Consider the following 15,712-nt stretch of genomic DNA (forward strand, 5'->3'; position numbering starts at 1 on the left):
CTGGCCTAGGAAACCCTGACCTTGGCTTTGCTATTATCAGCTTGCCTGAAGGAACTATGACTATATCTATTTTGTTATTTTTTTAAATAATTTTTACTATTAATATTATATGTATTACACTTTTTAATAACTCGTTTTCACTTTTTTAGAGAAATATTAAAAGTAGAACCATTTTGTATAGTGAGGTTAAAAAGGAGAAAAATGATGTCATTGCTGTTGTTATAGTTATCCCTTAATTAAAATGTATTCCTCACCTAAAACCAGCATTATTAAATCAGTGCTGTTTAAATATTCTATTTAATATTTTTTGGGGCTCTATGTCCTTCTTAGTGTTAATTTTCCAATCAATTTGCTGTCTATTCCTGGTATATGCAACATCTCTCCTCTCCTCTTACCCCCCCCCCCCCTTTCCCCCATTCATATCTGTTAGGTTTCTGTGGATTTTGTCTCTCTCGATCATGCCTCTCAAACCACTTTGCTCATTATTGCATTTTGTGCATTGATGACTTTGTTCACCAATTTGTATTGAGTCCCATCCATTTCCTCACTCTCTCCTCAGTCTCTTTCTCCCCCTACCCCCCCTTTTCACTCTGTGCCCTCCCTTCATCTCAAGATCCTGTTTCAAGACAATCAAATCATTTTGAGACATCTAACACTCAACATTATCCTTGACTGATAGACATCTTCAAATACTCCAGCAGTACTTGAGCTAGCCTCACTCTGCTGTCTCTCATTTGATTTGGTTCTCTGTCATGCGTTACTTCTGCTTTATGTGTGTTTTTTGCAGGGAAGCGAGTCCCAGATGTATTGTACTTATAGAGTTAGGTAACCACACGTTAATGGTTGCTCTCTTGGCCATGTTAAGAAATGGGACCTCTCAGTTGTGGTTTAAGTGTGTGTATGCGTTAGTGCTTGTTGTGGGATGGATACTAATCGCATCTTTCCCATTCGCTTAATTGTAATCGAAGTTACATGACATTCTTGTTCAGCTCTCTGTAAAAGAACAGCTTGACGTTTCAGTGTTAGAAGGTGTTTGTTTTGTCTTATATATGGGCCTAAATGTTAAATATAATATAAAAAATTTATTTTAACTTGATAAGTTTTAAACATCCTCCATTAAAGTTGTTAATACAGTAATATACTACTGCTCAATTTTTATTCAGTAAAGATACATTGATCAAAAGCAACAGGAAATATTTCAAATAAATGTTCTTTGGAACTTTCTATTCATCAAAGAATTCAAAAAAAATATTCAAAACAGGGAATAAATGTAATTTAGACCTATTTTAAGTTGTAATAATTTTTATAGATATAAATAATTGGTGAGCATAAGGGAGTTCTTTGGAAAAAAAAGTTAACACATTGCCCCCAAACATTTGAATGGTAAAAAAATCAAAGGGTTAATTAAAAATACATAATATTAGTAAAAAAAAAAAAAAAACATAAAAACCATCAGTCAATCTCATCAGAACACGATGGTTTAGATAACAAGCTTATATTGCAAATGACTAAATACAGTCCATCAACTTATGGGCAAAGAAGTTATAGATGTGATCTAGTTCTCACACACTGTAAATATAGCATTTTTATGCACTCCATAATACCCTGCATCTGATTCAGTTGTTTTATTATGGATAGTGTATGATGCTTATGTAAATTAGAAGACTCTAGGAACTTCTTTGGGACTTGTACTTAATTTTGATTTGTAATTGTTTGACTCTGACTTTGGTTTGTTACTTGGTAAGAAAGCATCTGAGTGTAACATGCCAATTTTATATCTGAAGAAAGGATTGAATTACTGAAGGAGGAAGAATGAGGAAAGAGGGAGGAGAAGGGGAGGGACTAAGAGGAAGAGAGGGCATCTTCTCTCAAGATGTGGAGACTTTATATCAGGCAAACCATAAAGATAGATCATTGAAGAGCTTTTTTTGACTTGTATTTGATTTTCGATTAAAAGAAATCAGGATCATTTGGACGGATATCTCGGATGCTTCTACACTATATTCCTGACTAAACTTTCACATAAATACACTGATACACGCAGAGTGTAATTTTGTGAATGCAGCAGTGTTCTGGAAAAATGTGGAGCTGCATAACAGATTTCTTTACCTATGAGACGACCAAGTCCGTGGTGGTAAAGAGCTGGACTATTGGGATCATAAACCGTGTCGTCCAACTCCTCATCATCACATACTTCATTGGGTGAGTTGTTTTGAGACACTATTTTTATAATGTCAGTGGAATAGATAGATTTAAGATTGTGCCCAAACAAACAATTCAGTTGAACAGCTTGTGTTTAGTCTTTTGTTTCAACATAATTGGTGTAAAGTACTTTAAGAAGCAGGGATCATCTTTTTGATCTCGGTAAAAAAGTGTTTTACATTAAAGAAAGTTATTAAATCATTCTCTATATCTTTCCCACCCTCCCTCTCTTTATTTCCTCCCTACACAACCTCTCTCAGCTGGGTGTTTTTGTATGAGAAAGCCTATCAAGTGAGAGACACAGCTATTGAATCATCAGTCATGACTAAAGTGAAAGGGTTTGGAGAGTATAACAACCGGATCATGGATGTAGCCGATTATGTCACACCTACTCAAGTAAATGTCAAGCAGTTTTCAAATATTTAGAGGTGTATATATACAGTATAGTTGAATGCAGTACATATGCGGTATGATAAATATAATCTGTATTTATTTATAAAACATATCACATTGTTTGATGACAGTTTTATATAAGTAGTGTGTGTGTGTGTGTGTGTGTGTGTGCCAGGGGGCATCAGTGTTCTGCGTAATCACTAAGCTCATCACGACAGAAAATCAAGTTCAAGGCTACTGTCCAGAGGTGAGCGAGGACACTGAAATCTGTCAAGATGATTGTACATGAATTTGACTGATTCTTGTCTCTGTGTGTGTCTATGTGTTTGTACATGTAAATCTTCAGAGCGATCTCAAATTGAAATGTAATAGTGACGTTGATTGTAAGAAGCTGATGTCAAAACCATCTAGCAATGGTAAGTTTTTCCTTTTATCATCTTTGAGTTTATTGTAAGACCAAATCATTAGGAATCATCACATTTTTACAACAAAACAATTCAATATAGTTCTGAATTGTTTTGCATTTAATCTTACCGTTTGTTTTGTGATCCTGAAATTGTCAAGGAAAACCTATTAAAAATAGTAACGTCATAAAAATATCAATTGATTAAAATGTGACCCCTTAATGGTCTATTTGCTGTGTTCCAATTCAGAGTCTGCATCCTTTAAAGCATGTGGAATTAAAAGGCCACACTTTCAAGGACCGCGAAGGTCAGACTGGGCATTGTTAAATGGAATGGTCTAGCGTACGAAGGATTGCTCTTTTTTTCTTCTACTAAACATAATTATTGCCACTGATAAAAGGCAGTACTGTTAGTACTAGTTCAATATTCAAAAGTCTGAAAATAAAATAGGGTGGAGAACTTGTCTAAATATGTTCACCTTGGTCCATTTATGTACATAATAAATAGTATTAAATATCTGTAATAGAAAGATTTAAAGTTGTTGTTGTTTTTTTTTAAACCCAATATTTAATTTTAAAGTGTAATCCGGCATTTTCTTTCTTTTATTTAAAGCATTTTTGTGAGCGTTTTTTAGTTTTACTATGACAGGACAGTAGAGATTTGACAGAAAGTGAGTGGAAGAGAGAGATGGGGTATGGGAACGGGAAAGGTCCACAAGGGGGAATTCCATCACGGGACAACCAAAGCCACACTATGTCAGCATGCTGCCCACAAGGCCATCATTGCCAGCGAATCCAGCATTTTCTCACCAACAACCAAAAAAACAACTATCGTCATCAGTGCACAACGAACGGTGGGATAGTCTGGACCACAAATTCATCTGTTGATTTTCAGGCAATGAAGGATACAACAGATGAATCCTTTGTTGCCCAGACTATCCCACGGTTTGTTGTGCACTAGTGATGAAAGCAGCCTTTAAAGGATGCAGGGTTTGAACAGCCCTGGCTTATATATCTTATGTTTATTTTCACTGGCTGTCTGAAGGGTTGCTGACAGGACGCTGTGTGCCCTTCAATACTAACCAAAAAACCTGTGAGATTAAAGGATGGTGTCCTGCAGAGATTGATGAAATTCAGCCGTGAGTCTGCTTGTGAATGAACAAATGAATAGACACGTAAATGGTTGAATAAAAGGACTGATGACGTTTTTTCTTACTCAGAAACCCCATGATGGAGGTGGAGAACTTTACCATCTTCATCAAGAACAGCATTCGCTTCCCACGTTTTAACTTCACAAAGTAAGGCCAATTAAACACAAAGACAAATTGTTTTAAGATAATATCTGCATTTCTGATGTTATTCATTTTTATTTTTTTTCCTTTCAGGGGAAACTTTTTGCCCAACATCAAAAGTTCCTACATAAAGCAGTGTAATTTTGACTTTGAGACTAACATGTATTGTCCGATATTCAAAGTGGGGGATGTGATCCGATTTGCACAACAGGACTTTACTACTCTTGCTAAAAAAGTGAGTGTTATTTTAATTATTTATTTATTTGTTTAATTTACCCCTCGCTTTCTACTGTAATTAACGTATTTTATGTATATTTATTTATGTGATTTTTGCATTGCTTCTATGCAACAATTCAATAAATAAGTAATTCTATAAAAGTAATTTGGCCAGTTAGTTCCTGATATTTACCTCCACCAATGGAAATAGTTTAAAAGACAACAAAGAAATACCTGTTGTTTTAAATAATAACTGTTTTTATAAAAGTATCTAATAAGTGTTATATAAAAAAAATCTGAAAATGGCATTATCTTTATTTCTCCTTAAGTGCAAAAGCAAATTGGATTTATGTAAGGTATCTCTCTCTTTCTTTCTCTCAGGGGGGAGTGATAGGGATAAAAATAGCATGGCTATGTGATTTAGACAAGGCAGATGATGAGTGCAAGCCGACCTACTCCTTCACTCGCCTGGACGCCATGTCAGCAAAGACCACTGTGTCTCCAGGATACAACTTCAGGTTCTAGAAGCTTTTGTTTCCACCTTAAAGTTGAATGAAGAATGCTGCAGTCTGCAGAGCTCTAATTATACTGCACAAGCAAACACATATACTTCATTCATATGAATCCTGATTGTTCACAGTTGTTACTCACGAAACTTTTAGAGTGGCCCCCATACTACACTCTTAAAAATAAAGGTGCTTCACAATACCATAGAAGAACCTTTTTTGTTTAACCCCTTTACGTGCAAACATCGCCGACGGCCCCAGTTTATTATTGTTTCACTTTCACAGCACATTAAACATCACTGTCTTACTTCATCTGGACAAACTGTGCATCAATTGAAAGTTTAAAGACTCTAGCTTCGATATTTGACCAATATTTTGATAAAACATTGTTGCAGTGACAGATATTTAGTGATTTATGTCAGAAGTGCAAAATAATAAATCCGTATTATGCCATATTTTGAATAGAAATTCACCACTCACTCATATTCAGTCACGTCAAGAGCGGTTTATTTGTGTTCACATAGACTCACTGAACAGCGTCAATAAGGATTTATAGACCAAAGATGCATATCTGCAGAGATATATGGATATATTTACTGATTTTTACTTCATATTTCTTCAGACAGAATCGTCATTTCTATTCATTTTCCACGGATTTACGCGATCTGATGATAAACAGCCTCTCCCAGCGATCTGTGTGTGTGCGCAGAGGTCACAGCTCGTGCTGTGTGTGGCTCAGACTCTGATTGGGCCTTGCCAGTGTCAATCTTAGAGTGTCATATATGGACACCGCCACATCGTGTCACATGCTTCCTGCACACTTCCTGGTAGTTATCTGGCCAAAACAACACTGAAACACCTCTGTACACACGAAATATCCGAATAATAAACCCGCGATTACGATAGTAAAGCTTGGTATGAGAATTTATTGAGAACCACATGGCATCACTGTGAAGAACCTTTTATTCACCTTGTTTTGTATAAAAAGTGTGTGTAAAATATTACATAAAGGCACTGAGTTGTTTAAAGTTAAGAGGTTTGATAATCCTTATTTGTCTAAATCTTTGTCCTTAGGTATGCAAAGTATTTTCAAATGGAGAACGGGACCGAGTATCGCACTCTGCTGAAAGCCTATGCTATCAGATTTGATGTGCTGGTTAATGGAGATGTGAGTTTAAATTAACATGTTTGTGTATTTTCAATGCAAGTCTTAGCGTAATAGCTCATTACATCTTCTCTTTAAAGGCAGGAAAATTTGACATGATCCCAACCTTAATCAACATGGTTGCTGCCTTCACTTCTGTTGGCGTGGTATGTTTCTTCATTACTAGATTCTGTGCATGATCATTAAACCGTGCAAAATGCAATCCATATATAGCTTTTAAGTACACTTATTCAGTGTACTTACATTTTTAACATACAAAATTCTTAGAAAATAACTTGTCAGTCAATTCAATCAAAAATGGCAGCAGGAGCTAAGAAAAAAAAAAGTGTGTGTGACAGTCCTGCTCTGTCTTGCCAGTTACTAAGCACAACACTTTTACCGCAGTTCTGAGCACGAAACAACTCAAATAATGAAAATGTGTTAAATCATCTGAAATGTGACCCAAGTGAGAAGTGAACAAACTGCCTGGCTGGCCCCAGATCTTCAGGAAAGATCGATCAGAATAGACATAATTTACTTGTATAATGGAGACACTTTATGGAAACCAGGTAATGTCTCAGAGAGCAACATGCCAGTTCTTTTGTATAATCTACAGTATATTTATCTTTTTGCATAACAATAATTTTCATGACATCAGTTTTACCTCCATCCTCAACTTGAACATTTTGAGACCAGTATATAAGGACCCATGTCAGTGGACAAAACTATCGTTTTTCTTAATGTTTTTGTTGTTGTTGTTGTTGTTTGTTTGTTTGTTTTTATATTTTAGGGTACAGTGCTTTGTGACATCATTCTGCTCAACTTTTTGAAAGGAGCTGACCAATACAAGGCCAAGAAATTTGAAGAGGTTTGCATTTTTCGACAACAGCATTACATCTATCTAGTTAGGATGAAAATGAAAATAATCTTTGCCTGTCTGTCTCATGCTCTGTTTGTAGGTATCAAATTCACATGTTCAGAGCAGTAATTCACTGTACAGGAGCAGAGACCACAGCGAGCATTCAATCAAAACTGATGAGAAGTTCTTCACCGACTCCGGAGCATTTTCCATTGAACGTTATAGTTAATAGTGCCGATCACAGGAATTAAATCAGAAAAAAAACATAGTTCTTCATTAAATGCATTTCATACAAGTAATAATTGATATAATTTTTTCCACTAAACTTAGACTATTCCACATAAAACAGTTTAGACCTATATTATAGCATTATACATAAATAAATAAATATTTAGCCTCCATAAACAAATTTCTGAAACTGAATCCCCCCCATTTTACATAAGGAATATTTTAACTATAGCCGTGGCCCCAATCTTAAACGTCTCAAATCAAAATCAATCAGTCAAAATCAATTATTTGCCTGAGTGATCTCTATTTTGTAAGTATTAAATAGTAAGTATGTATGCTCATAGTGTTTGCATGGAGATGACTAGTAATTAGTTAATAATATTTAATAAATCATGTGATTGTATAGTATACCAAATGTATGTGTTGTTTTTTATCTTGTGATACTGTTTATTGTTCAACTAATTGTTAAAGTATATCAGTCACACCTTTGGCAAAGTATGGCCAGGGTAACATTGCATGATCATTTTTTATTCTAAACTATAACATGTTGTTACTTTTTTATACCACCACTAATTCCATTCCTTTGCTCGTAGACTTTGATGCAGGTTATGGGGAGACTCAGGGAAATAAAAGAAATTACATTTACTTGTCATTTGTAATATACATAAAATGTTCTCATCTTAATTATTGATTTATGACACAGAAACAAGACTGACAAAATATCTCTATCAATGACTCAATGTCCAATTTAAGAGTAAAAAAATACATGGTTAACATTAGAAGATTAACACTACTAAAAGCTTTAGGTTTTCAGTATGAAAACTGCTGAAAAAGTATCACAGTTCAAATGCAGTAAAAAAAAAGTGAGAAGTGGGAGTTGTAAAAAATGAACGTATACTAGTATTTTTTACATAAGGAGAAATACATTTACTAAGCTAAAAGAGAAGATATTAAGCTCTACAGTCATTTTCAGACTTTCTTGAAAATATCAAAGTTTTTAGTCAGATAAACAGTGCATGCATTCAGCTTGTTATTTCCATTATCTGTACTTTGCAATGTGAAAAGTAGCAATTCAAATTTTAAGAGATCAGCAACTGTGTCTGTAACCACATGGGACAGTGGTATAACGGTCTTGTGTGGTAAAAGAACACGCTTTCTTAATTATGTTGCACATTTACAGTAGGTTAAAAGTGTTTGCCTAACAGCACCAAAATAATACCTGTCTAACGTGTCTAACGTGTCTAAATTTAGTCAATCCAATTTTTATTATATACTTTTTTTATATTTGTAATGCAATAAAAATGCATGCCATGCATGAGCTTCTACAGTATGTCTAACTCCATTAAATACTATAAAGGCTGAACTACAGACACTACTATCTTAACATCATTGAGATAGTATTATATATTCATTTTGGGTTAATTTCTTTTAAAATGTACTTAAGGTGTAAGGATATTTTAGTTCAAGTTACACTAAATGAAAATTAAAAATGTTAATTTTAAATTGAAGCGGAGGGGTTTTATATTTTATTTCATTTTTTTTTCATTTTTTTAAATTTATTTAAATATCTAATTTTTTTTTTAAATGGTTTTAGTTCTAGTTAACTATAATAACCCTGGTTATAGAAAGGGAGGAGTTGTGAAAAAGTACACAGCTACAGACTTAAGACAAACTAAAAGTTCTGAGGGAACAGAGAAGACAAGAGTGGAAGGATTGCAGTGGTAAGTCCTCTTCTTCAACAAAAACATTTCTTGTTTCCAGAAACCATAATATATTTTGTCCTTATTGCAGCCAAAAAAAAAAAAAAAAAATTGGGTAACCATCTATTATTATATGTATTATAAATTATAATATTATAAATAAATAAAAAGAAAAATGTCTTTAAAAATCAAATTTTATTAAAACAACTGTGAGTTTCCACAGATAAAGTTTTCTCCTTTAAAGTGAAGCAAGAATGAAGTCTTTCAGCTTTTTATTGGTGACTCTCCTCTTGGGACATTGCAGCGTCTTAACAATTGAGAGAGGTGATGTTGAACATTTATTTAATTTACTAAAATACGACAACACTCTATTTTAACGACAACACTCTAAAAGTTTTTTTCTTTTGCCAATTATGTTTCCATATAGAACATTATGCTTATAACCTTTTAATTGCACAAAATGTTCTTCAAATTTTTTATATTTTTCATTAGAAAAGAAAAAATTATATATTCGCTAAAATATTCTGTGGGGAACCTGTGAGGAATTCTTCTACTGTTAACACCACTGTGAAAACACACTTTTGGAAAAAAAAATTCTAAGAATAAAGGATAAATTTGGTGCATAATGTTGTCATTTAGATGAGGCTGCTGGACATACAAGTCTATCATCAGGCTGTGTTCTGCCTAAACAATGTCCAATGACTGGCTATGAGGACTGGTACAGAGTGGGGTCACGCTGTGTCAAATACTTTGGCAACCCTCTCAACTTCTCTGATGCTGAGGTAAGTCGTTTCACTGGAACAAAATCACATGTTCACATGCTCCAAATTATTCTTTCCACATTTTCATTTTCATTTTCATTGACATTGTTGCTCTTCCCGTACAGTACAACTGCAGAAACCAAGCCCCTGGTGGACACCTGGTGTCAGTGCATAACTCAGAGGCTAATGATGATCTGCTCTGCATTGTGATCAGGTTTAACCCACAAAACCTGCGCATCTGGATCGGAGGCTTTGAGTTTTTTCAGGTAAATGACACAGACTGTTTTTTTTTTTTTTTTACATTTTCTTTAAAATGTGTCTCACTCTCTCAGTCTGGTAGATTCATCTGGACTGATGGTTCCTCCTGGAACTATCAAACTTGGACACCTGGTGAGCCTAACAACTGGAACTCCAGAGAAGACTGTGTGGAAATGAACTTTAATCGTAAGGGTTTCACCTTACCATTTTACCAATAAATCTATTTACTGGTAAAATCATTACATGATTAGTATGAAATATAATTTATAATCTATATTGATTATTCATTCATTGTTGCTTTTTTTCCTATTTTCTTACTTTTTCAGATGTTGGCAAATGGAATGACTTAGCTTGTCATGATAAACAAAACTACATCTGTGGCTTCAAAGTGAAGACAACTTTGACTCAGACTTTGGGCCTAGACTGAACTTTTTTTTTATCATTGCATGAAACCTTCAGCATGAAACATTGTCTAAAAATGTGAAAATGCAATGTGTTTTCAAATGAATAAAAATTTGTATTCTAATAAAAATAATGAGTTGTGGAATAAGATCTGCTGTGCTGCTATGCTGTTGCTGCTGCTGCAGGGCAAGTACCTAGACTTGCTTCTGCCAATACATCCACAACATATGGATATGAGCATATAAGAAATACTGCTGTGGCACATACAGTATAACATATGAATAACCCCCATAGCATACAATGAATCACCTAATAGCAAAGCTATACAGGTGGAGCTGGGGAAGGTGGAGGATTACTGAAGCACACTGCAAACTGAAACAGTAAACACTAGCCTAGTATTTGAGTGTTAAGCAACGAGCTCATTGGCTACTGATACAAGAGAGAACCAATCAGCTGTGCCATGGGATAATAGAGCCTTTCGCCAAATTATCTCCTACTCCGGAGCAGGGTCTAACCAGCACAACTGATACTATCGGTGATGTAAATATACATTGATTGGCCAGATGCGTTCCAAAACTATGCAATGTAAACATACTGTAAACATACTGTAAACATACTGTAAACATTGTGTCAACTTATTTTGCAAGTATGATGAACAGCAATAGATATACAGACGCTGAAGTGCAGGCACTTGTAGCAGATGTAGCACTGCCAGTTTTCTCTGGAGATTCTTAGTCCTCATTTCTGTTCTTTCAATCACTTTATGCATATGTCGACATTCCATGTCCATTATTGTGAAACCTGTGAGACACAACAAAAACACAGCTCTGATCACAGCATCCTCCATCATCCAGTTTTAACCGTTGTTCTTCTGTTTTCATTGTTGAACGTCGTGCACAAACGACATCGCTGTCAGCCGACTTACATCACTTACCAGTACACACTGTCAAGTAATGAAGGCAACCTTTTAACCCTTTCAGTGGTAAGTTTAAAATATTCCATCGGTCATTTTGTTATATGATGTATTTACAAACTTGTTTATCATGTCATGAACAATCTGATATTGAAAATATGTTCAAATGAGTGTGTTTTGTCATTTAAACACCTTTATAAATGATCTCTATAGTGATCTGTAACTTGAGATGGGCGCCACCATGTTTGTTTGTGCCGAAGTTCAGAGAGCCCAGTCAATCTGATTTAGGGGTTCAGGGGTTCATAATCGGAGATTGTTAAAGGGGTCATGAACTGACCCCCGGGTTTTTTTTTTTTTTTGTACTGTTATATAATATTTTTACAGTAAAAAAATAATGATCATAATTTAGAAGTTAGGCTATTTTCTGTCCTGTTTTGCCTTCTTTATATATTACCAGTTTACGTCTTTTATATATTACTTTATGTTAATTAAATCATAATAAATTCATATTACATGTACCTTCTACATCATTAGAAGAATGGCATCTACGCTAATATTTGTCTGTTTCTCTCTTGTTCCGAGGTCACCGTGGCCACCAGATCCAGTCTGTATCCAGACCGGCGGGTCGCTGCAGTCATCAGGATCCAGTACGTATCCAGACATGATGGTGGATCAGCACCTAGAAAGGACCTCTACTGCCCTGAAAGACAGCGGAGACCAGGACAACTAGAGCCCCAGATACAGATCCCCTGTAAAGACCTTGTCTCAGAGGACCACCAGGACAAGAACACAGGAAACAGATGATTCTTCTGCACAATCTGACTTTGCTGCAGTCTGGAATTGAACTACTGGTTTTGTCTGGTCAGAGGAGAACTGGCCCCCCAACTAAGGTTTTTTTTCTCCATTCTGTCACCGATGGAGTTTCGGTTCCTTGCCGCTGTCGCCTCTGGCTTGCTTAGTTGGGGTCACTTCATCTACAGCGATATCATTGACTTGATTGCAAATAAATGCACAGACACTATTTAAACTGAACAGAGATGACATCACTGAATTCAATGATGAACTGCCTTTAACTATCATTTTGCATTATTGACACACTGATTTCCAAATGAATGTTGTTCAGTGCTTTGACGCAATGTATTTTGTTTAAAGCACTATATAAATAAAGGAGATACACAATATAAACATACAATATACTCAACTTTTGTTCATATTTGATGACTTTGCAAGGTGTCTTTTTTTTTTTACATCCTATACCTAAATACATTATTAAACATATAAGCCTCTAAAAGGGATGTAAACAAGACAAAGTTTATATCGTACATAGATACTACTTTTGGCAGTTTTGTCATGTAACTGCAATAGTGAAAAAAATAACGCTTTTTGCAGCATAATGCAGGTTAATAACACATGGCTTATAATATCATGAGGCGACATTTTAAAGGAAGCTGTCATGTGTTAGAAGTAACTCTGAATGTAAGATGTGACAGTAAAATGTGAGAAAAAATGTGAGAAAAAAGAGGAGGGTTGTGAAAATGAAAGAGATATTTAATAGCTCGATTAAAAATTATCAAGTAAAACAATCTTGTTTTTTTATGTTGTGGCCCTGTGCTTAAATGTACACAATCAATCTGGCACTAGATTTCTGTAGTTAGTAAAAATGTGTAAATAAACTAAGTCTACTAAACAATCGACTTGAGAGGTGCTTCAATTTATGCAGCACTTATACTAATTTAAGTGATCACAACGATGTCCGTAATCACAAAATTAGGGGTTTCATTGACTGGTGTGGGTGATCTGCAAACTACTGTTTTACAAAAATAGTCCTCAGAGTGACACTGAAACACTCTGCTCCCCATATATGTCAGCCACAAAAAAAAAAATGTTTTTGGTAAATCCTGACAGTCATTTTTAATTCCAGTAAGAGGGTTTGAGCTGGTACAGACTGGTAGTAAATCTGGCCCTTAATGGTTGACAGCAAGCCCAATTATTATACAAGAGTCCCACTTAGATCACATTTTCACAAAAATAAATACTGAAGTATAAATCAATGACTAATAACTAGTGAATTCATTAATTAGTTTGAAAAATGCATTGCAATGTTGAAACTCATATGTATAAAAATGATAGGTGGTATTTTTAATCATAAATGTTAATGAGTCTGAAAGGTTCATGTGAGTTTGAAAATAATGTTGTTGTTTTTAGAATTTTTAATTGTGGGGGTTTTTTTTTGTTAGTTTCTTTTTAGTTTTTGGTCAAATTAAATATTCACAGCTTAAATATGCAATTATGCTGAATTTCAGCCATCCAAGCATTTAAAATACAGTGTATTAAAAATGCAAGCACTGTTAATGCAAATCATGGTTTTTTTTTTTTTTATCAATTACTGTAATTCAACACACATTTTGTTGTGCTGGGGTAAACAAAAATCTTGTTCTAAGTAAAATTGACTATTTGTTCTTGAAATAAGAAAAAAACACTCAAAACAAAAGGGGGAGGAGACCATAAGAAACTCTGGGTTTACCGAAGAAAATCTGCTCTCAACCAGGTTAGGTTCACAGAATAAGTTACCAAGGTAACTGAGACTGAGTATAAACTGCTGGCTTGACTAACCCTGCTTTCTTGGGTTTGACAAACCTCCTTTTTGAAACGGGCCCCTAGTTGACAAAATGTAAAACAACTTTTTGTAATAGCCTAAATAATCATATAAATAATCTAAAAATGTATGGGATTTAAAAATATATAAATATTATTATGGGAAAAGTGCAAAACAATCCATATTCTAAAATGTATTTATGTTTCCCAAATATACTGTGATAAACCTATAATAATGATTTATTTTTCATAAGTGTCAGGATGGATTTCATGGGAAATTCCGTCCACTACGTCATTTGCCCATAGATGTCATGCAATATAAACCACTGTGGCTGACCTATTACAGGTGCATCTCAATAAATTTGAATGTCGTGGAAAAGATTTCAGTAATTCAACTCAAATTGTGAAAGTATTATATTAAATAGATTCAATGCACACAGACTGAAGTAGTTTTAAGCATTTGGTTCTTTTAATTGTGATGATTTTGGCTGACATTTAACAAAAACCCACCAATGTCAACAAATTAGAATACTTCATAAGACCAATAATTTGTTTTTTGTTTTTTTTTGTAAATTGTTGGCCTTCTGGAAAGTATGTTTATTTACTGTACACATACTCAATACTTGGTAGGGGCTCCTTTTGCTTTAATTCAATTAGGCGTGGCATGGAGGTGATCAGTTTGTGGCACTGCTGAGGTGGTATGGAAGTCCAGGTTTCTTTGACAGTGGCCTTCAACTCATCTGCATTTTTCTTTTTTTGATCTCTTGTTTCTCATTTTCCTCTTCACCATAGCCCATAGAGTCTCTCTGAGGTTCAGGTCTGAGTTTGCTGGCCAGTCAAGCGCACCAACACCATGATCATTTAACCAACGTTTGGTGCTTTTGGCAGTGTGGGAATGTGCCAAATTCTGCTGGAAAATGAAATCAGCATCTTTAAAAAGCTAGTCAGCAAAAGGAAGCATGAAGTGCTCCAAGATTTCTTGTTAAACGGGTGCAGTGACTTTGGTTTTCAAAAAACGCAATGTACCAAAACCAGCAGATGACATTGCACCTCAAATCATCACAGACTGTGGAAACTTCTTTTCAAGCAACTTGGGCTATGAGCTTCTCCACCCTTCCTCCAGACTCTAGGACCTTGGTTTCCAAATGAAATAAAAAAACTTGCTCTCATCTGAAAAGAGGACTTTGGACCACTGGGCAACAGTCCAGTTCCTCTTTTTTCCTTAGCCCAGGTAAGATGCCTATGACGTTGTCTGTGGTTCAGAAGTGAATTAAGAGGAATACGGCAAGTGTACCCAAATTCCTTGACATGTCTGTGTGTGTTGGCCCTTGATGCCTTGACCCCAGCCTCAGTCTATTCCTTTTGAAGTTCACTCGGTTCTCACGGTTGGTTGTGCATCTTTTTCTTCCATACTTTTCATTCCACTCAACTTTCTGTTAACATGCTTGGATACAGCACTCTGTGAACAGTCAGCTAATTTGGCAATTAATGTTTGTGGCTTACCTTCCTTGTGAAGGGGGTGTCAATGATTGTCTTCAGATTAGCAGTCTTCCCCAGGATTGTGTAGCCGAGTGAACCACAATTTAACTACAATTTTACTATAATAACACCATAGTTAATTTTCGTAAAGGGTATGTAACAAATTTATTAGCAATAAAGCAAAAAGAGACATGCAACGAACCATAATCAATGTTTACGTTTGTAAGAGAAAGCGAAAAACCACCAAAAACAGCAACAACAAACAACCAGGCATGGGAGATGAGCAGGGCTGTGCAGAGACCTTTGGAGGGGCAGGTGCTCAAAGTATAAAAGGGGCACATGGAACAAGGCTTTAAAAAGA

The 15,712-nt window shown here is 35.2% G+C and overlaps 2 protein-coding genes across 2 annotated transcripts; both read left to right on the forward strand.

The window, feature by feature from the left end:
- The first annotated feature begins 2,059 nt into the window (after nt 1-2,059).
- LOC113076240 (P2X purinoceptor 3-like) lies at nt 2,060-7,940 on the forward strand. The gene is made up of 12 exons (XM_026248898.1): nt 2,060-2,202; nt 2,463-2,598; nt 2,771-2,842; nt 2,942-3,011; nt 4,044-4,137; nt 4,219-4,296; nt 4,384-4,525; nt 4,888-5,024; nt 6,087-6,180; nt 6,258-6,323; nt 6,947-7,024; nt 7,116-7,940. The coding sequence occupies exons 1-12, from the start codon at nt 2,060-2,062 to the stop codon at nt 7,242-7,244; spliced, it is 1,239 nt and encodes a 412-aa protein (XP_026104683.1). The 3' UTR covers nt 7,245-7,940.
- A 931-nt stretch (nt 7,941-8,871) lies between these two features.
- Nucleotides 8,872-10,502, forward strand: LOC113076235 (lectin-like). The gene is made up of 6 exons (XM_026248892.1): nt 8,872-8,964; nt 9,188-9,267; nt 9,583-9,725; nt 9,830-9,970; nt 10,037-10,148; nt 10,289-10,502. Exons 2-6 carry the CDS (start codon nt 9,198-9,200, stop codon nt 10,387-10,389), a joined length of 567 nt encoding a protein of 188 aa, XP_026104677.1. The 5' UTR covers nt 8,872-8,964; nt 9,188-9,197; the 3' UTR covers nt 10,390-10,502.
- The last annotated feature ends 5,210 nt before the right edge of the window (nt 10,503-15,712 follow it).

Source organism: Carassius auratus, unplaced genomic scaffold (assembly GCF_003368295.1).
Source record: "Carassius auratus strain Wakin unplaced genomic scaffold, ASM336829v1 scaf_tig00019387, whole genome shotgun sequence".
Lineage (NCBI taxonomy): Eukaryota > Metazoa > Chordata > Actinopteri > Cypriniformes > Cyprinidae > Carassius > Carassius auratus.

Coding starts and splice junctions, on each gene's coding strand:
- LOC113076235 (XM_026248892.1), top strand. CDS start 9,198: ATGAAGTCTTTCAGCTTTTTATTGGTGACTCTCCTCTTGGGACATTGC. Junction 9,726..9,829: donor TCAACTTCTCTGATGCTGAG/GTAAGTCGTTTC, acceptor CTTCCCGTACAG/TACAACTGCAGAAACCAAGC. Junction 9,971..10,036: donor GAGGCTTTGAGTTTTTTCAG/GTAAATGACACA, acceptor TCACTCTCTCAG/TCTGGTAGATTCATCTGGAC.
- LOC113076240 (XM_026248898.1), top strand. CDS start 2,060: ATGCAGCAGTGTTCTGGAAAAATGTGGAGCTGCATAACAGATTTCTTT. Junction 2,203..2,462: donor ATCATCACATACTTCATTGG/GTGAGTTGTTTT, acceptor AACCTCTCTCAG/CTGGGTGTTTTTGTATGAGA. Junction 3,012..4,043: donor GTCAAAACCATCTAGCAATG/GTAAGTTTTTCC, acceptor GGCTGTCTGAAG/GGTTGCTGACAGGACGCTGT.